This window comes from Schistocerca cancellata, chromosome 8, assembly GCF_023864275.1.
Source record: "Schistocerca cancellata isolate TAMUIC-IGC-003103 chromosome 8, iqSchCanc2.1, whole genome shotgun sequence".
Taxonomy (NCBI): Eukaryota; Metazoa; Arthropoda; class Insecta; order Orthoptera; family Acrididae; genus Schistocerca; species Schistocerca cancellata.
Window position 1 is genome coordinate 24,455,524 of NC_064633.1, and position 20,909 is coordinate 24,476,432.

The 20,909-nt window shown below is 43.6% G+C and overlaps 1 protein-coding gene across 1 annotated transcript in view; it reads right to left on the minus strand.

Annotated features, from left to right (window-relative positions):
- Positions 1-10,144: 10,144 nt before the first annotated feature.
- LOC126094998 (lipase 1-like) overlaps positions 10,145-20,909 on the minus strand; it is an 86,607-nt gene continuing 75,842 nt past the window's right edge. The window contains exon 6 of the mRNA XM_049909654.1: positions 10,145-10,255. Coding sequence (XP_049765611.1) covers positions 10,145-10,255 — 111 coding nt within the window. The remainder of the gene's footprint in view (positions 10,256-20,909) is intronic.

Here is a 20,909-nt window from a genome sequence, read left to right on the forward strand (position 1 = left end):
GAGAAAACAGGAAGAATTTGTGTGGAACTATGAAAAAAATAAGCAGAATATACAAACCGAGTAGTCCATGCGAACATAGACAACATCAAGGAATGCGGGCGCTTAGGAGCGACCCGGTCTTGTGGTTAGCGCGAGCAGCTGCGAAACGACAGGTGCTTGGTTCAAGTTTTCCCTCGAGTGAAAATTTTAATTTTTTATTTTCAGACAATTATTATCTGTCCGATCACTTTTTTGGGAGTGATTATCACATCCACAAGAAAACCTAAATTGGGCAAGGTAGAAAAATCTTTTTACCCATTCGCGAAGTGTACAAATTAGGTTAAAAAATGGTTCAAATGGCTCTGAGCACTATGGGACTTAACAGCTATGGTCGTCAGTCCCCTAGAACTTAGAACTACTTAAACCTAACTAACCTAAGGACATCACACAACACCCAGGCATCACGAGGCAGAGAAAATCCCTGACCCCGCCGGGAATCGAACCCGGGAGTGGGAAGCGAGAACGCTACCGCACGACCACGAGCTGCGGCCACAAATTAGGTGGGTCGACAACATATTCCTGTCGTATGACGCACATGCCGTCACCAGTGTCGTATAGAATATATCAGACGTGTTTTCCTGTGGAGGAATCGGTTGACCTATGACCTTGCGATCAAATGTTTTCGGTTCCCATTGGAGAGGCACGTCCTTTCGTCTACTAATCGCACGGTTTTGCGGTGCGGTCGCAAAACACAGACACTAAACTTATTACAGTGAACACAGACGTCATTGAACGAACGCACAGATCATAACTTTGCGAAAATAAATTAAACTTTTCACTCGAGGGAAGACTTGGACCAAGGACGTCTCGCTCTGCAGCTGCTCATGCTAACCACGAGACCAAGGCGCTCCTACGCTAACACTATCCTTGATGTTGCCTATCGTGCGCATGGACTACTCAGTTTGTATATTTTGCTTATTTTTTTCATAGTTCCACACAAATTCTTCCTGTTTTCTCGATTGATCTGTGTTCAGTTTTTCAAGGCCTATCCACTGTGCCAACTTATAACTAAATCTGAGAGGGGTGCGATGGGGAGGTTCCCTTGTAAGCAACACACCATCGTCACTGGCACCGAGCCAAAGAAAATGCAACAGCTCTGCACCTTGCCCTCCAATGAGCTCTCCCTTGACAGCACAAAGGCCGCAAATGGCGGTGGTTTGAGGTTAGTGGAATTCACGCTACAGGGCGTTCGGTTCGGAGCTGTCGCTGAGGTATCGTATTTGTAAGAGTTAGTTGTGTCACTTTGATGCCAACTGCTGCTGAAGGTGCTGCTGCACTTGCAGTATGATGCGCCTGAGCCCTACGGCGAACACGACAGTTTCCTCTCTGGGTAGCGCCACGTGGCTGTCCAGAGCCCGGGCCTCTTGTGACGGTACATTCTGGCGATCAGCGCTGCCAGCAGTCGTGTGCAGTGGCTACATCCCTGCCAAGTCTTTCTGCAGTATCACAGAAGGAATATCTTCTAGTAGTCCTATTACACGACCTCGTTGAAATTGATAATGGCGTCTTTGTCGACTTAAAGGGATTGTTGATTAAAAGCAACTCACCACGTACAATATAAAAGGTAACTAACGCTCACGACCGTTACAGCTTGTATTTAAAGCAAACCTGATCTGCATCCTCATAGGGCCACTCTTATGCGACTGACGCTGAATTTGAATATACATCATCTTTCAAATGAAACACGCCACCGTTTATGTCGTACAACTCCTCCTTGGAGTTGCGATCTTCTTCCGTCAATGTATTATACGGCACTTAAATAAGTAGAACTGAAAATGTTTACAGAAGGTCGACGACACGTAGCTTGCCTTCTTTTTTTTTTATTTTTTTTATTTTTGGTCATCAGACTACTGACTGGTTTCATGCGGCCCGCCACGAATTCCTTTCCTGTGCTAACCTCTTCATCTCAGAGTAGCACTTGCAACCTACGTCCTCAATTATTTGCTTGACGTATTCCAATCTCTGTCTTCCTCTACAGTTTTTGACCCCTACAGCTCCCTCTAGTACCATGGAAGTCATTCCCTCATGTCTAAGCACATGTCCTATCATCCTGTCCCTTCTCCTTATCAGTGTTTTCCACATATTCATTTCCTCTCCGATTCTGCGTAGAACCTCCTCATTCCTTACCTTATCAGTCCACCTAATTTTCAGCATTCGTCTACAGCACCACATCTCAAATGCTTCGATTCTCTTCGGTTCCGGTTTTCCCACAGTCCATGCTTCACTACCATACAATGCTGTACTCCAGACGTACATCCTCAGAAATTTCTTCCTCAAATTAAGGCCGGTATTTGATATTAGTAGAGTTCTCTTGGCTCGAAATGCCTTTTTTGCCATAGCGAGTCTGCTTCTGATGTCCTCCTTGCTCCGACCGTCATTGGTTATTTTACTGCCTAGGTAGCAGAATTCCTTCATTGACTTCGTGACCATCAATCCTGATGTTAAGTTTCTCGCTGTTCTCATTTCTACTACTTCTCATTTCCTCTCAAACCATACTGTGTACTCATTAGACTGTTCATTCCGTTCAGCAGATCAGATGGTATATCGCCAGACTCATGTATTCTACACATCAACGTGAATAGTCGTTTTGTTGCCACTTCCTCCAGTGATTTTAGAAATTCTGATGGAATGTTATCTATCCCTTCTGCCTTATTTGACCGTAAGTCCTCCAAAGCTCTTTTAAATTCCGATTCTAATACTGGATCCACTATCTCTTCTAAATCGACTCCTGTTTCTTCTTCTATCACATCAGACAAATCTTCACCCTCATAGAGGCTTTCAATGTATTCTTTCCACCTATTTGCTCTCTCCTCTGCATTTAACAGTGGAATTCCCGTTGCACTCTTAATGTTACCACCGTTGTTTTTAATGTCACCAAAGGTTGTTTTGACTTTCCTGTATGCTGAGTCTGTCCTTCCGAGAATCATATCTATTTCGATGTCTACACATTTTTCCTGCAGCCATTTCGTCTTATCTTCCCTGCACTTCCTATTTATTTCATTTCTCAGCGACTTGTATTTCTGTATTCCTGATTTTCCCGGAACATGTTTGTACTTCCTCCTTGCCTATCAACAAAAAAAGTTGCAGAAAATGGAAGGACTCGGGCGCCGATAACCGCTGCCCTCTGGGTCTAATTGATGTTCAGAGCGAGCTGAGGTTCACTATATCTCGATCTGGGATCTGGAGCGAAGTCGACGTACTCACTCATTCCAAAGGTGTTGTTGCACTGGGGTCGCGTCGGCACTCTGGGCAGGCTATTTCATTTCATTAATGTTACTGGCCATAAACCATTACCTCACAGATTCTGACGTCTGATAGGATGATTTGTGATGTTGATACAATCATCGTCTCTGAACCGTTCCTCAACTGTACCCAGTAGACAAGCTTCACACGTGTTTATATCCTTTCCCATTTAGCATTTTCTTAAGCGCAGGAAGGAAAACACACCGTAACCACGAGAAACATCCCTATACTCGGTACTTCATTGTTGGGAGTATACATCGTGACAGGTTACCTTCTCCATGCATTAGCCAAATCCAAACCCTTCCGCCGGATTGCCGTAGGATACAGCGCGATTGATCACTCCCAGACACTCGTTTACAGTCACCCACTGTCCAGTGCCTGCGCTGTTTGCATCACCTCAAGCGTCGCTTAGAACTGACTACAGAAAAAATGGCTCTGAGCACTATGGGACTTAACTTCTGAGGTCATCAGTCCCCTAGAACTTAGAACTACTCAAACCTAACTAACCTAAGGACATCACACACATCCATGCCCGAGGCAAAATTCGAACCTGCGACCGTAGCGGACGAGCGGTTCCAGACTGTAGCGCCTAGAACCGCTCGGCCACTCCGGCCGGCAACTGACTACATACATGTGTGGGTTACGAAGAGCTGCTCGTCCACTGCACCAAATTACTTTTAACTCCCAATGCACTGTGTTTCTTCTGGATGGACAGCTGATGGAAATGGAAATGTCGTGTGGCTAGGGCCTCCCATCGGGTAGACCGTTCGCCTGGTGCAGGTCTTTCAATTTGACGCCACTTCGGCGACCTGCGCGTCGATGGGGATGAAATGATGATGATTAGGACAACACAACACCCAGTCCCTGAGCGGAGAAAATTTCCGACCCAGCCGGGAATCGAACCCGGGCCCTTAGGATTGACAGTCTGTCACGCTGACCACTCAGCTACCGGGGCGGACGGACTGCTGATAAAAATCTGGAATTCGCGAGTTATCCCTTGCACTGATTTTATGAGACTTTTTACAACCACTCTCTGCAATGCCCGGCGGTCCCTTTCCGTCAGTCGATACACGAAATCTCGGGCAGTTGTAGAACAGCTGAATTGTCCTTGATGGACTAGTTACTGAGGTGCCATCTAAACACTAGTCCACGTTCGACGCCACTAAGCTCTGCTGACCGAGCCATTTTGTTGTTGCTGCTGTCCTGCTAACAACACAAATGTTCTGGCCATCTTTTATACAGGCGGGTCTGCATCCCTTGGCTCTGCTGATCAATTCCGCATTACATAATGGTATCCGGATTCTTGTGATCTGATGATTTATACATTGTTTTAGTTGGTGTGTAGTCGGTTGCAAGAGACACGCAATGAAAAAGTAAATACGTAAGGCTTCTTTAATCAACAAAACTTAACGGATTCCGCTATGTGAATTCAAGGGAGCCGGCCGGAGTGGCCGAGCGGTTCTAGGCGCTACAGTATGGCACCGCGCGACCGCTACGGTCGCAGGTTCTAATCGTGCCTCGGCATGGGTATGTGATGTTCTTAGGTTAGTTAGGTTTAAGTACGAGGTGCATTCATGTTCTAAGGCCTTCGATTTTTTTTCTAATTAACTACTCACCCGAAATCGATGAAACTGACGTTACTTCTCGACGTAATCGCCCTGCAGACGTACACATTTTTCACAACGCCAACGCCATGATTCCATGGCTGCGGCGAAGGCTTCTTTAGGAGTCTGTTTTGACCACTGGAAAATCGCTGAGGCAATAGCAGCACGGCTGGTGAATGTGCGGCCACGGAGAGTATCTTTCATTGTTGGAAAAAGCCAAAAGTCACTAGAAGCCAGGTCAGGTGAGTAGGGAGCATGAGGAATCACTTCAAAGTTGTTATCACGAAGAAACTTTGCGTAACGTTAGCTCGATGTGCGGGTGCGTTGTCTTGGTGAAACAGCACACGCGTAGCCCTTCCCGGACGTTTTTGTTGCAGTGCAGGAAGGAATTTGTTCTTCAAAACATTTTCGTAGGATGCACCTGTTACCGTAGTGCTCTTTGGAACGCAATGGGTAAGGATTACGCCCTCGCTGTCGCAGAACATGGACACCATCATTTTTTAATTTTTTTGGTGGCGGTGAATCTGTGTGCTTCCATTGAGCTGACTGGCGCTTTGTTTCTGGATTGAAAAATGGCATCCACGTCTTATCCATTGTCACAACCGACGAAAAGAAATTTCCATTCATGCTGTCGTTGCGCGTCAACATTGCTTGGCAACATGCCACACGGGCAGCCATGTGGTCGGCCGTCAGCATTCGTGGCACCCACCTGGATGACACTTTTCGCATTTTCAGGTCGTCATGCAGGATTGTGTGCACAGAACCCACAGAAATGCCAACTCTGGAGGCGATCTGTTCAACAGTCATTCGGCGATCCCCCAAAACAATTCTCTCCACTTTCTCGATCATGTCGTCAGACCGGTTTGTGCGAGCCCGAGGTTGTTTCTGTTTGTTGTCACACGATGTTCTGCCTTCATTAAACTGACGCACCCACAAACGCACTTTCGACACATCCATAACTCCATCACCACATGTCTCTCAACTGTTGATGAATTTCAATTGGTTTCACACCACGCAAATTCAGAAAACGAATGATTGCACGCTGTTCAAGTATTTAAAACAGTTTTCATTCTCGCCGTTGGCGGTAAAATTCCATCTGCCGTGCGGTGCTGCCATCTCTGGGACGTATTGACAATGAACGCGGCCGCATTTTAAAACAATGCGCATGTTTCTATCTCTTTCCAGTCCGGAGAAAAAAAATCGGAGGCCTTAGAACTTGAATGCACCTCGTAGTTCTAAGTTCTAGGGGACTGATGCCCTCAAACGTGACGTCTCTTAGGGTGGCTAACTTTTCTCCAGCATGCTTACGTCTGCACTGGGGGTTCGAAACTCATGGGATACCTCATAATATCGTGGCAGACCTCCTTTTGCCCGGTGTGCCGATTTTCGGCACGATTGTGTTCCAGCCACGAGTGTTAAGGTCGATATTGGCCTCGCCAGAGACACTGGGGCGCCGAGTTGGCGGGGGGTGGCCCTCTGGCGACGAGGCGACGAGGGTCGCAGAGTACCGAGCGAGAAGGGCTGAACGGCGGAGTGTTGGGGTCCGGATGGTCCGAATGGTGCATTAACAATTTTGGCGTTCTGTGGTAATGAACTGATGGTGAAACCGAGACGCTTGGGAATTCAACGCTGCTGTGGAACGATAAGCGGTGGGCTCTGCAATTGTATGGACGCACGTTACGGCGAGCTGTGGCCGATGTCATTTGTGTGTGTTTTGCCACGGCAAGGCAGCGTGGGCCCAATCTGAACACGCTGTGCTGTAGAATGTTCGTCCACAATAAGGATGTCATGATATTGGAGAAAAAAGCAGTGGAAAACGGTACGTGTATTAACTTTCAGTGACTTCTGCGGCGTTAGTTTACTTAACTGTGTGGAGACTGAGCAGTAACTGTCACTTTTCAACAGAATTTACGATTGTGTAAAAGTGTAGCCAGTGCCGGATGTGCGTTAAGTTATTATGTTTCTTATTTGTGAACATAATTTTCTGTTATGAGGATTACTTATTGGACAGATTTGAAATTTTCAGTTCTGTGCTGTAGTTCAGCGGGTTATAAATACTGGAATTAGACAAATATGCTAACTGTGAGTTTGGATATGTTTTTATACCATCGTGTTAAATGAAAGTGAATTTTGAAGTTTGTAAGGTACCTTTCCACTATTACGATTTGCAAGTTTTTATTTGGAAGTGATGTTGTTTACTACTGTTTTTAGTTGAGAATTTATTACCCGATTAATGAAAGGAACAGTTATTTATCCAGCCTTTCTATGAAGTGTTTTAAGACTTGTTTTTCAGTGAACTATTATTAATAAATTACGTAAATCAGTAATGTTGGTAAGCAGTTATTGAAGGCACCCATCTCCATTAGCCAATCAACCATGGCCAGTTGGGAACGGGCATTGATGTAACATTAGGGGACTAGAGGCTGTTTGTTAAGTTGAGGCATCTATCTACATCTACACATACATCCATACTCCGCAAGCCACCTGACGGTGTGTGGCGGAGGGTACCTTGAGTACCTCTATCGCCGGCCGCGGTGGTCTAGCGGTTCTAGGCGCTCAGTCCGGAAACGCGCGACTGCTACGGTCGCAGGTTCGAATCCTGCCTCGGGCATGGATGTGTGTGATGTCCTTAGGTTAGTTAGGTTTAATTAGTTCTAAGTTCTAGGGGACTGATGACCACAGATGTTAAGTCCCATAGTGCTCAGAGCCATTTGAACCATTTTTGAAATACCTCTATCGGTTCTCCCTTCTATTCCAGACAACAGTAAGCCTGTTGTTTCTTGTTCTTGTCGAAGTGTCTAGTCGCCCCTAAATTAAATACTGATTCCGCACATCGTCATAGTGAAGCTACTACACAGCATAAACTCAACAAGTCCTATAGTTGTCCATAGTCGTGAAAGGGTTGCCGGTAGAGGATTTTGTGTACGAATTGACTTCGCGATTATGTTCCATAAATGTTCGATGGGTTCATGTCGCGCGATCTCTGTAGCCACATCATTCATTCGAATTGTCCAAAGCGTTCTTCAGACCAATCGCGAACAATTGTGGCCAAGTACACGGCGCATTGTCATCCACAAAAATTGCATCGTTGTTTAGGAACATGTAGTCCATGAATGACTGAAAATGGTCTCCAAGTAGCCGAATATAACCATTTCCAGCAAGTGATCGATTCAAATGGAACGGAGGACCCAGTCCATTCCGTGTGAACACAGCCCACATAATTATGAAGCTACAACCGGCTTTAACAGTGCCTTGTCGAGAACTTGGGTGCATTGTTTCCTGGGGTCTGCGGTACACTCGAACTCTACCATCGGCTCATACCAACTGAAATCGGGACTCTTCTGACCAGACTAGGGGTTTTCAGTCGCCTTGTGTGCAACCGATATGGTCACGAGCCCAAGAGAGACGCCGAAGGCGATTTCGTGTTGTTGGCAAAGGCACTCACTCGATTGTCTACTCCCATAGCCCACTAGCGCCAAATTTCGCCGCACTGTCGTAACGAGTACGCACTTTGTACATTCAGCATTAATTTCTGCAGTTATTTCAAGCAGTGCTGATTGTCTGTTAGCACTGACAACTCCGTGCAAACTTCGCTGCTGTCGGTCGTTAAATGAAGGCCGTCCGTCCGTCACCGTGTTGTCTGTGGAGAGAGGTAATGCCTGGAATTCTCGACGCGCTCTTGACACTGTGGATCTCGCAATATTGAATTCTCTAACGTTTTCCGAAATGGAAATGTCCCCTGCGTCTAGTTTCAAGCACTGCGTTCAAAGTCTGGTGATTTCCGTCGTGCGACCATGACGACGACAGGAGCCTTTTGACATGAATTGCCTGAATACAAATGTCAGCTCCGCCAATGTACTGTCCTTTTATGCCTTGTGGAATTGAAACTACCGCCATCTTAACATGCTTAATGAACAAAGTAAGAGCGTATGGACTATCAGACCAATTGTGTGATTGGATTGAGGAGTTCCTAGATAACAGGACGCAGCATGTCATTCTCAATGGAGAGAAGTCTTCCGAAGTAAGAGTGATTTCGGGTGTGCCGCAGGGGAGTGTCATGGGACCGTTGCTATTCACAATATACATAAATGACCTGGTGGATGACATCATAAGTTCACTGAGGCTTTTTGCAGATGATGCTGTGGTGTATCGAGAGGTTGTAACAATGGAAGATTGTACTGAAATGCAGGAGGATCTGCAGCGAATTGACGCATGGTGCAGGGAATGGCAATTGAATCTCAATGTAGACAAGTGTAATGTGCTGCGAATACACAGAAAGATAGATCCTTTATCATTTAGCTACAAAATAGCAGGTCAGCAACTGGAAGCAGTTAATACCATAAATTATCTGGGAGTACGCATTAGCAGTGATTTAAAATGGAAAAGCATATAATGTTGATCGCCGGTAAAGCAGATGCCAGACTGAGATTCATTGGAAGAATCCTAAGGAAATGCAATCCGAAAACAAAGGAAGTAGGTTACAGTACGCTTGTTCGCCCACTGCTTGAATACTGCTCAGCAGTGTGGGATCCGTACCAGATAGGGTTGATAGAAGATATAGAGAAGATCCAACGGAGAGCAGCGCGCTTCGTTACAGGATCATTTAGTAATCGCGAAAGCGTTACGGAGATGATAGATAAACTCCAGTGGAAGACTCTGCAGGAGAGACGCTCAGTAGCTCGGTACTGGCTTTTGTTAAAGTTTCGAGAACATACCTTCACCGAAGAGTCAAGCAGTATATTGCTCCCTCCTACGAATATCTCCCGAAGAGACCATGAGGATAAAATCAGAGAGATTAGAGCCTACACAGAGGCATACCGACAATCCTTCTTTCCACGAACAATACCCAGACTGGAATAGAAGGGAGAACCGATAGAGGTACTCAAGGTACCCTCCGCCACACACCGTCAGGTGGCTTGCGGAGTATGGATGTAGATGTAGATGTAGATGTAGATGCATACCCCATACCCATACCACTATGTAGATCATCTTGCCCATTAGTGTTTCTTCTCTCTGGGATACCCTTTGGAAACGTAGGTGAGAACAATGACCTACCTGTCTCGATTATAATCAATACCGCAATTCCAGTACGCATTAACAGCAAAGTGATTGTGTACAATGAGAAAGATTAGAAACAGACAACTGCTACAGAGATAGTTAATTAGAATTAGATGCCCCACACAGCTAGTTCTGCAATAAATTTTACGGAGTGATTATCACCAAGGTGTCTTTCATTGCAGTAACATTTCGAAGGAGCATTACTCACCACGAGTTATCAGCTGGGCCAGATGTAATGCGGTCCTCAGAGAACTCCCGTCGGTGAGAAATTCGGATGGTTCACTGTCCATCATCATTTCACGCTGCAGCATCTGTAACATAGATCGTGACACTGCCGTTGCACTGCTTTCTTATTCTTTACGTCTCAGAGAAAAGAGCATCCGAACCGGGTATGGGCGTTCAACAGCGCCTACATAGCCAGAAGAATCATGTTGTGAATACTGATGCTTCTAGTATACTCTGCCCCATGATCTCTAGTCCTGCTAGTTTCAAAAATGTCACATTACCGTCTAGAACTGCTGGTAAAATATTTTATTTACATAACCAGTTTCAGTCGTCTGATCATCATGGGGTTATTAAAAGTATTCACAGCATCATGTTATGCTAAATATAAAATTATTCTCGTCGGGAGATAAAACCGTGAATGATATACTGTTATCATATCGTAATATAAATTACATCGTTGTACTATAAAAACTGTGCTAGGTGGTATACACACTCATGTTAAAACTGTAATGCTTTAACAGATCCACACCCAGTTGGCTGCATGTAGTATGGATCTTCTCACAGCGTTAACGCCAATTACAGTTTTAACTACCGGCCGCACCTTTATATAGTTCGATGTTGTAATTTGTATTACGATATGATAAGAGTGTATAATTCATGGTTCTATCACCCGACGATAATAATTTTATATTTAGCCTAACATGCTGCTCTGAATACTGTCATGAACCTCACGATGGCCAGACGACAAAAAAATGCTGGTATAAACAAAGTATTTCACTACCAATTCCAGTTGGTAATGTGACAGTTTTCACACTGGCAGGACTAGAAACTCGGGACAAAGTGTCTCCTGATGATGATGATGATTTTATATTTCGCCTGTCAGGATGCTACGAATACTTTTATGAACCTGATGGCAGTCATACGACTGAAACAGGTTGTGTAAATAAAGTATTTTACAAGTGGCTCAAGGCAATAATACGACATTTTTCATATATACACTATGAGATCAAAAGTATCCGGACATCCTCAAAAACATACGTTTTTCATATTAGGTGCATTGTGCTGCCACCTACTGTCAGGTACTATATATCAGCGACCTTGGTAGTCATTAGACATCGTGAGAGAACAGAATGGGGCGCTCCGCGGAACTCAAGGACATCGAATGTGGTCAGGTGATTGGGAGTCACTTGCGTCATACGTCTGTACGCGAGATTTCCACACTCCTAAACAGCCGTATGTCCACTGTTTCTGATGTGATAGTGAAGTGGAAACCTTCTTGCTTCCCACTGTTGAAGAGCAATTTGGCGATGGCGATTGCATCTTTGAACACGATCGAGCACCTTTCATAATGCACGGCCTGTGGCGGAGTGGTTACGCGACAATAACTTCCCGGTAATGGACTGGCCTTTACAGGGTCCTGACCTAAATTCTATAGAACACCTTTGGAACGCCGACTTCGTGCCAGGCCTCACCGACCGTTATCACTACCTCTCCTCTGTGCAGCACTCAGTGAAGAATGGTCTGCCATTCCCAAGGAACCTTCCAGCACCTGATTGAACGTATGTCTGTGAGAGTGGAAGCTATCATCAAGGCTAAGGGTGGGCCAACACCATACTCAATTCCAGTATTACCGATACAGGGCGCCACGAATTTGTAAGTCATTTTCAGCCAACTCTCCGTATACTTCTGATCACATAGTGTATGTAAGAGCTGTAGGGCAGGACCTCCTGAAAATACATCCTGCTATTTCATTAATTCACTTGAAAAATTTTTCCTTCATCGGTTTACCTCCCATTCAGAAGGCTGTTGCACGAAGCGACTGTTATATTAACTTGTAAATAATAGATTTCAGCTATCAGTCGTCATTTTTAAATTTTCTTGGCAGATCTAGATTTCAGCTAGAAACTAACCATTCTCAATTAACTATCATTTTTTGATCAATGCATGTAATGCCTGTTGGTCGGGCTTCATCCACAGTTCATTGAATACTCAATGAACTGAGTACTCAATGAACTGAGTACTCAATGAACTGTGGATGAAGCCCGACCAACAAACATTACATGCATTGATAAAAAATGATAGTACATTGAGAATGGCTAGAGTCTAGCTGAAATCTAGATCCGCCAGTAAAAAAAAAAAAATAAAAAAGGGTGACTGATAGCTGAAATCTACTATTTACAAATTATTCCTTGTTTTAGTTTACTGTTTGACGATGTACGAACTAGTTAACATAGGCTACAATGCTGTCTCACTCCCTTCTCACATTCTGGCATCCTATCACGTTTTTCCTTTCTCATAGCTGTAAAATCTGCAATTGGCTATGTTGTTTCTGTACTAATAACGACATTTTGTGCCTGGGAACTCCAGAATGTCATACCGTGTATTGCAGTCAATATTGTCAAGAGCTTTTCCTAAACTCGCCGATGCTATGAACGTGGGGCAACGTTTTTTCAATCTGTGTTAAGCCGTAGACTTAGAATTACAGCACCTGTTCGTGCATCTGTCCTTAACCGAACTCCAGATCAGCTCCTGTCAGTCGTTCCATTCTTCAATGGACATATCGTGTTGGTATTGTAGAGGCCTGGGGTGAGACGTCTACTGTTGTGGGGGGACGGAGCGTGGGGTGTGGCATTGCAGTCCCATCAGCGCCCAGGGAACTAATGATACAACATTAGCAGAACAAGAATTCATCCGTTAAAGTTTACAGCGTTGTATTATTCCCTGTGTCGGCTCCCAGGCCGGCGGCAGTGCACCACGTGGCCTCTCTGAACTCGTAGATGCTGAGATTCTAGGAGAAATTGCCCTCAGCGTCTGGTTCACGCAATCATTGTGTCGGGTGGGTGGGAGGCCTCGAGGGCGAATGGCGGAGCCCGTACGACAGGCGTTGACGCCCAGCACGGAGATTGCGAATTACCAGAGCACTCTCGTTGACACCGAAGGCGGTGTGCTCGGATAATCTCTTAGCAGCTCTGCTTGGTGTGGAGATGGTCTTCAGCGTAGCCCTTGCATCAAGGGAGGCCAGAAATATCGATGACTGCTTACAGGTAACAGTTGGGTGCAGCTGCGATTAGCGGGCCTCCCAAATATTGTGACAAATAGCCACTGCAGTTCAGTAAGCCATTGGCAGAAGTCTCCAAATCTTCTAATGAGGACGACAGCTCACAGCGACCTAGCGACCGAGTATGGCAGGCCATACAGGTAGCAGTCTCGGAGGCAGAAATTGACGAACTGTAGCAGTGCATCACAGGTTCAACCTTGCAGCCGGTGTACAGCAACGCAAAGATTCAGACAAAGGTTCAGAAGCGGGAGTATTTATTACTGCTGGGTAGTGAGGTAGTGACGTTATGTCGACCCGGCGATGGCCGAATGTGGCATACTTTTCTGATCTGATCAGCGGTCTTCATCACCACTCTGTTTCGTAAGAACGGCTTTCACGATTTCAGTGTGTTGCTTTTCGCCATATCAGCAAGCCGATGGACGTTCATGTGAAACTTTTAATCTCTCTTCTCATCGCTGAGGTCGCGTTGCTGAGTTTACGATTCCAGTTTCTCGTGGGAGGTGTGGCAATCTCTTCCAGGTTTGTTCTCCTTTCTGCAATGTCGGCTTTCTGGCTTGTGTTCGTAACACATTTATGCTGTGTAAAATGCCTTCGTATTGACAAATTCGAAACGAATATTTCTTATTTGGACTCTGAAACAAACTTACAAAATGCATGTTGCATAGGTGCATACTGTACAATTTTCTTTTATTTACTCGTTTGTAAAGCTTGTTCAAAAACTTTGTTGGTATGTTCTTAATCCTATATTCTCTTTTGAGTCGTTATTTTCTATCACAAGTTTACAGTATTACTCTGTGTTACTCCTTTTTAATCTTTTTGCTACTATTTACTTACTTGACAAGTGTCTGATGGTTTTCCGATTCAGGTGGATGAGTGGTTTTATACCTCAAGCAAAAGTAGAATGCACGACCTGTTAGTAGAACCATGGCACAGTTAGTGTAAATGTTTTTGTTCGCTTTGTTATACTCTTTTTTATTTCTTTAGTTCTGGATATACTGGAAGACTTGTTGTGCCGTAAGTTGGCCGCTTTGTGACGCTATCAGCTCGTCTAGTGAACTTAGCCAGTCGTTCTATTCTTCTGTAGACAATCTGTGTTAGTATTTCGCATTCATGACACTAAATTTATGGTTCAATAACGCTTCAAACTGCCAGAACTGACCTTCCTTGGTATTCGGATTATCACAGTCTCCTTAACGTTTGAGGACGTTCCGTCTGTGTAACATATCTGCCATACTAGGTGCAATAGTTTTATTTTGGTCGGTTTCCCAAGAATATTAATAATCATATAAGAATATTAATAAACATGGTACATGTTCCAAGGACCTTGTATCGATTTAGAATTAGCGCTCTGTCAAATTCTTCTCTCACTACCGCATCCTCATCTCGTCTTCTTTTACTTCCTCTAATTTTTTCATAACAGTGTCTTCACGTTTCTATCCTCCATGTAATCCTCCTGTATATTCCTTCCATTTGTCATCTCACACTCTCAGCTCTCGATATTCATAGAACTCATTCTCTCTTTTCTCTTTTTTAATTTACTTATACGGCGTATCTATCTTTCGCATAGCCAAGGGCATTTCCACAACTGTTGGGACCAACTATATACTAGCCGTCTAGACAACCCTATTTTTTATTGTCCACTTTCTGTCTATCACTAATGCCTCCAGTATTTCATTTCATAAAGCTAATGGTTCGTTTCTATTACAGTTCTTTCGACTATTTCATGTAGTAGTTACCTGCAGCTCTGTTAGGAACTCTGCACGACTTCTAATTGTTTTAGTTTATTCAGGTGCCATAGCCTCAATTACCTACCTGTCTGAAATTCCACAGTTCGTAGCCAACACATTGTGGTTAGAGCCTACAGCTACTCCTTAGGAATTTCAGATATTTTTCAAAATATTTACCTTACATTTTTGTAATCAACATTTGAAACGCCAGGTGTCTCCAGATGTCTTCCATATAAATAACCTTCTTTCATGGTTATTAAATCTAATTTCAGCGATTATTGAATCTTACTGTGTGAATAACGCCATACGGCGGCTTCCATTTCTTTCAGTGTCGCGACTCGTGCTCTTCTAAAATTTTTCCTACTCCTCTTTTTCCTAATGTTGAATTGCAGGCTATCGTCACAAGTAATTTTGGTCCCTTTTTAACGATATAAAAGATTCCTCTTAAATCATCGAACAGTCCTTTCATTCTCTTACTCTTCTGCTGGGCTAATAGGCATATATACTCATACCAGAACGAAAAATGCTCCTATCAAAGTACAAAAAGGCGAATATATCCTCGACAGAGTTTGAGATGTAAAAGAAGGGAACTAGCTTCTCAACTTACCTGGCAGCTTCAGTGTCTTTTAAATCAGAGCATCTTGACATAATCCCGCTTTTTTACGTGTTAACCGTACTTCTCCAGCTCCGTGAGTTCTCTTAGCTGCAAGGTGTTGGCACACTTGCGCCTTGCAGTTTCTAGGCTGAAGTCCCTGATCCTGTGCCCAAAATCCATAAGGTTCGCCAGCAGTAGTAAATACGACATGATCGAGTCATGATATTTGATATCACATGATGTATCACGGGGTACAGGTTCGTGGTTTCGGATTCTTGTAGCTTGCCACTCACGTTTCCACTCTGCGTCCTGGTCGAATCCTGTGGATAGCATTTGGACTCCCATTTCATATGCTGGTGTTCTAGATTTGAGGCGTTTCCTGGGCAGTGACAGCAAATCGTCATGAAGAGGGATCGAGTTGTTTTCAGAAACTTGCTGACAGAGATTGTAAAGAGCAGAATTCGACGGAGGTCTGGTGGACAGATGTTTGAAAGCACTGGTAGCCAGCAAGTAGGTGTAGAACTAATTACTCTCATAACTGAGTTCAGCTGGACGTCTACTTTCACTACGTGGGCGCTTCGGAGCCAAACTACTGCACAGTATTCTGCTGCAGAGTATACCAGTGCAAGGGATACTCCTCGGAGGACTGATCTGGTTGCTCCCCATGTACTGCCTGCCAGCTTTCTCACAAGGTTCACTCGTGTTTGTATCTTCTTGGCCAAGTTGGAAAGGTGTTTTTGTATGTTAAAGTTCTGTCCAGAGTGACTCCAAGGTATTTTGGGCTTTCGTTGTATCTGACTGTGCTAAGAAGGCCGAACTGTGGACTGATCTCTGCTGATGAAAGGCGATTAGAGAGGTGGAACAGGCTTACCTCGGTTTTAGAAACATTGGTCTCAGTCGTCATGTCTGTTCAAAATGGTACTAATTGCTTTGATATTCACTCAGTTAATATCTGCTAGTATTGTTGCGGAGGTGAGAGCAACAGAATTTTAGTAACTGTGGTACTTTGAACATAGTATAACGTCTCTTTCAACATTAATGTACTGTACAGAGGATTTGCAACGACGGCTCCTGCTAAGCCGCTAGCCACTAATTAAAAGCAGATTGCAGTTACCGTAGGAAGCCTATGCCCGTTTCTCGTGATATTTCAGATAAGAGAGCGTCGTCGTGTTACACGTGGCGACCGTTATTTTTCGAAGGCATATTTTTGAATCCGTGCTGTTACGAGATTACGTTTTGTACACTTCAGAAGTTTTTTTATGTAAATTAATAGTATTGCGTTACAAATAGCAGTAATGAGGTGTCACAACTGAGTGGATAATTCTTCGATAAGTTATGAACTTTGTTATGATACAGTGGTTTGTACGCCGTAGCGTCCAACTCTCCAGCCACCACCTCCTAAAGGAAGGGAGTGCTGCTCCAGCACACGGTACATGGACAGTAGTAGCTGTAAGTTTAGTAGTGATAATAAAAAGCGAAGATTTTGTATATTTCGTATGAATGTATCACTCTGTAAAAATGTGTGTTGTTTTCTTATGTTTCATGTTACGAGCATGGATAGTGGCAGTGCCAGAAGACACCACCTTTCTGTCGTCGCTTGCTTACATTGGCGTTGAATCGACTGCCGTTTACCAGATAAGACATCCTGAAGCAGCTTGCTCGTAGATAAAAGAAAGAAGCTGTACTTTGAATCGTAATAATAAACTATGTTTCCGCTCATGGTCAGTTTGGCCCACGTTTAGTTGCTAGCAATCGATTGATTTCATTCATGTTTGAGATGTGGCGATATTATCAGTGTGTGTAAAAGCTGTGTAATAAAGATTCAAAAAGTGAGCAAATGTATTTTGAAGATTTAATTCCAAACTGAAGAACATTTTTATTGATCACTGACTTTAGTTGAAAGTTTTTTAAGGTCAAGTGAAGTTGTTTAAGCTGAAGTTCCATTTAAAATACATCTCGCAAGTACTCATACCGAACACAAGTGTTATTGATTTACTGAATTTACGTTACTGTGTTTCAGGTGGGGAGAAATGTTATGTAGGGTTCTTTTCAAAGGCTAAATTGACTGTATTTCAGTTCTGGATTGAAGAAACGTGAATTCAATTGTGAAAGTGCAGTCAAGCGATAGCTCCGAAATAACAATACAGAGATTATCTTTGCGAGTGAAGCGAAGCTCAAACGAGCAACAATACTAATGCAGCTGGACGCTACAGACTACGACGGATGTGATATTAGTGCTGAGTACCGTCATGCACACGAAAGAACTGTGATAAAATAATATCTTCAAGCTAAAAGCATTTGTTATTTTCGATAGCACAGGTTTAGTTGGGTTTATATTTCATGAGTTGGTTCTAACCATTTCAAACTGAATATTGACAGACCAGTGATAGTAAATCGAATCCAGCTCGCACGGAGTGAACAGCTGTGAGTTCCTGAAACAACGAATAAACAAGGCGATGATAAGCCAATCCAAATTTTGAGCATTCTATTAATGATCTAAAGCGTAACCCCCCCCCCCCCCCCGACAATCGACTGCCAAAGTACAAGCTGTGCTTATTTAATTTTATCTTCGGAACTATACAGCAGTCTACATCTGCTGTACGATTTAAGCATTACAGCAGTAATAGCTCGAAACCGACAGTGTAGCAAATCCTGGTACTGTGTATGAAGACCTATAGGCCACTGTACCTTGTAAGTTAGACAAAAACTTAGCACAATTTATAAATTTAAGAAGATTCATCAGTAAACACTTCCGGGCTAAGTTGCCGTGGTCGATCTGTAGAACTTCTTCTCCCTGTGACCACGGCAACTTAGCCCGGAAGTGTTTACTGATGAAGACGCCTGCCGTGAAAGCCTACATGGGATGATTTAAGAAGATTGTTGACTTTAAGATTGAACAAGAAATGTTGATGTTAAAACAGAAAAAATAGGTAATAGGGCTTTGGAACAGAAAAACAAGAAGCGAAACCTATTATAAAAATACATGATGCAGCGATAATAGAGAAGAAAGTAGATTAAAAATCTTGAGAAGAAAAAGGGATTATGGCTCAGTGAAATAAAAGTAGTACAAGAGAAGCTATAAAATAGTGTGAAACTGCGATAAAATCAAAATTAAAAGTAACTAAAAGTTATATTGTTCTGAAAAACTAGGTAGGGCAAGATTGGTTGCAAATCTTTTTACCAGTTTCGAGAGATCTATGCTGTCGTCATCAGATCTGAAAGTTTAATAAACAGACATTCCAAGTCAGGCTGGCTAATACAAATATTACCTCATTTAAACGCTATATACACTCTGCAACATTAATAGAAGTTCATGATCTTTACAAACTAGAAAGTCACATACTGACGTTGCGTCGTTTTATGGAGTGCTGTGATTATTTATTTTATATAAACCTAACAATCTTGAGTAGACATCAGGCACCGTATCGAACTTATACTACGAGCTCCACAGCATCTTGTATACAATGCGATCCAGTGACTGTGGTCTATGTTGTTTTGTATACAGTTACCATGGTTATCTATTTCTCTGAATTGCCATCGATTCATATACTGTGGTAGACAAATAAATATTTTTATCGTAAATGTACATCGTAATATATTTCTGTCAGCTGCTATCGATGCATATACTGTGTGTAGTTAAATAATATGAACTGTACTTTTATCGTAAATATACGTGTTTAAAAAACGATGCTGTTAATTTTCAAAATATAATTCATCGCAAACTTGTAATTTTAAAAATGTTACCTATTTCTGTTAAAAGTAATTTTAATGAGGTTGGAATGAAGAAAGAATTTGTTTTGTGGCAGATGTAGTTCGAGATTTATGCGAGTACATATCGATTGTCAAGTACCGTAGTGAAAATAATTGTACACGCACTCACCTGCGGAAATACCGTGCTTGCTCAGTCGCCATTGTGGTGTTAAGTAAACGAGTGCGCTAGGACATCAGCACAACGTGGTGTATGTTTTATATTTGTGGTATTTTATGTTTAACATGATGATGTTCTTTGCTACCTTTTATTGCAAACCGACGCATCATTACTACTTTCGTTTCAGCTATTAGGTGGCGTTTAACGTCACGGTGGCCAGTGGGTATAGTGTTATGTCTCATCAATATAACCTGATCAGACAGAACATTGTGACTATCTACCTAATAACCGACAAGTCCACCTTCGGCACGGATAACAGCGGCTACGCATGGAAGCAATGAGGCCTTGTACGTCGCTGGGGGGAGTCAAATTTCGGGGAGAGGTGGAGGGAGGGTAATGAGCTCTGATGCCACTTTCAATCACATGTCCGATGTGCTCGATCGGGTGCAGATCTGGGAGGTTGAGGGGGCAGCACATCAATTGGAACTCGCCACTGTGTTCCTCGAACCACTCCAACATACTCCTAGCCTTGTGACATGGTGCATTAGCTTGTTGAAAAATACCGATGCTGATGGGGAACATAATAGCCACGAAAGAGTGTACGTGTTGTACAACCAGTGTACGATACGTCTTGGCCGTCATGATGCTTTGCACGAACTCCATTTGACCCATGGATACCCACATGGATGTTCTCCAGAGCATAATGCGGCCGCCACTAGCTTGTTTCCGTCCAGCAGTGGAGATGTCAAGGGGCTGTTCCCCTTGAGGACTACGGATTCGCGCCCTCCCATTGGCGAGATGAAGAACGTACCGGGATTCATCAGACCTTGTAACGCTCTGCTACTGCGCCAATTTCCAATGACGATGGTTACGTGCCCATTTCAGTCACAGCTGCCGATGTGGTGTTAACATTGGCACATGCATGGGTCGTTGGCTGCAGAGACCAATTCTTAGGAGTGTTTTCTACACTGTATGTTCAGACACACTTTTGCTCCGCCCAGTATTAAAGTCTCATGTTAGATGCGCCACGGTTCACCACCTGTCCAGTTTTACCAGTCTACCCAGACTACGACGTCCTACATGGGTGGCAGCCCAACCCCACTTCGTCTGGACGTGGTTTCACCACATTTTGAAGACACTCACCACTGCACTCCTCGAACACACGACAAGTCACGCACCATCCTAAATTCTTGTGCCGAGCCTCCAGTCTATCAGAATGTGCCTTCAGTCAAGCTCACATACACTACTGGCCATTAAAATTGCTACACCAAGAAGAAATGCAGAGGATAAACGGTTATTCGTTGGACAAATGCGTGAAAATTTAATCACGTTAGTTCTAGTATAATATATTTTGGGTGCATAGATCCTGAGAAATCACTACCCAAAACAACCAGCTCTCGCCGTAATAACGGCCTTGATACGCCTGGGCATTGAGTCAAACAGAGTTTGGATGTCGTGTACAGGTACAGTTGCCCATGCAGCTTCAACACGA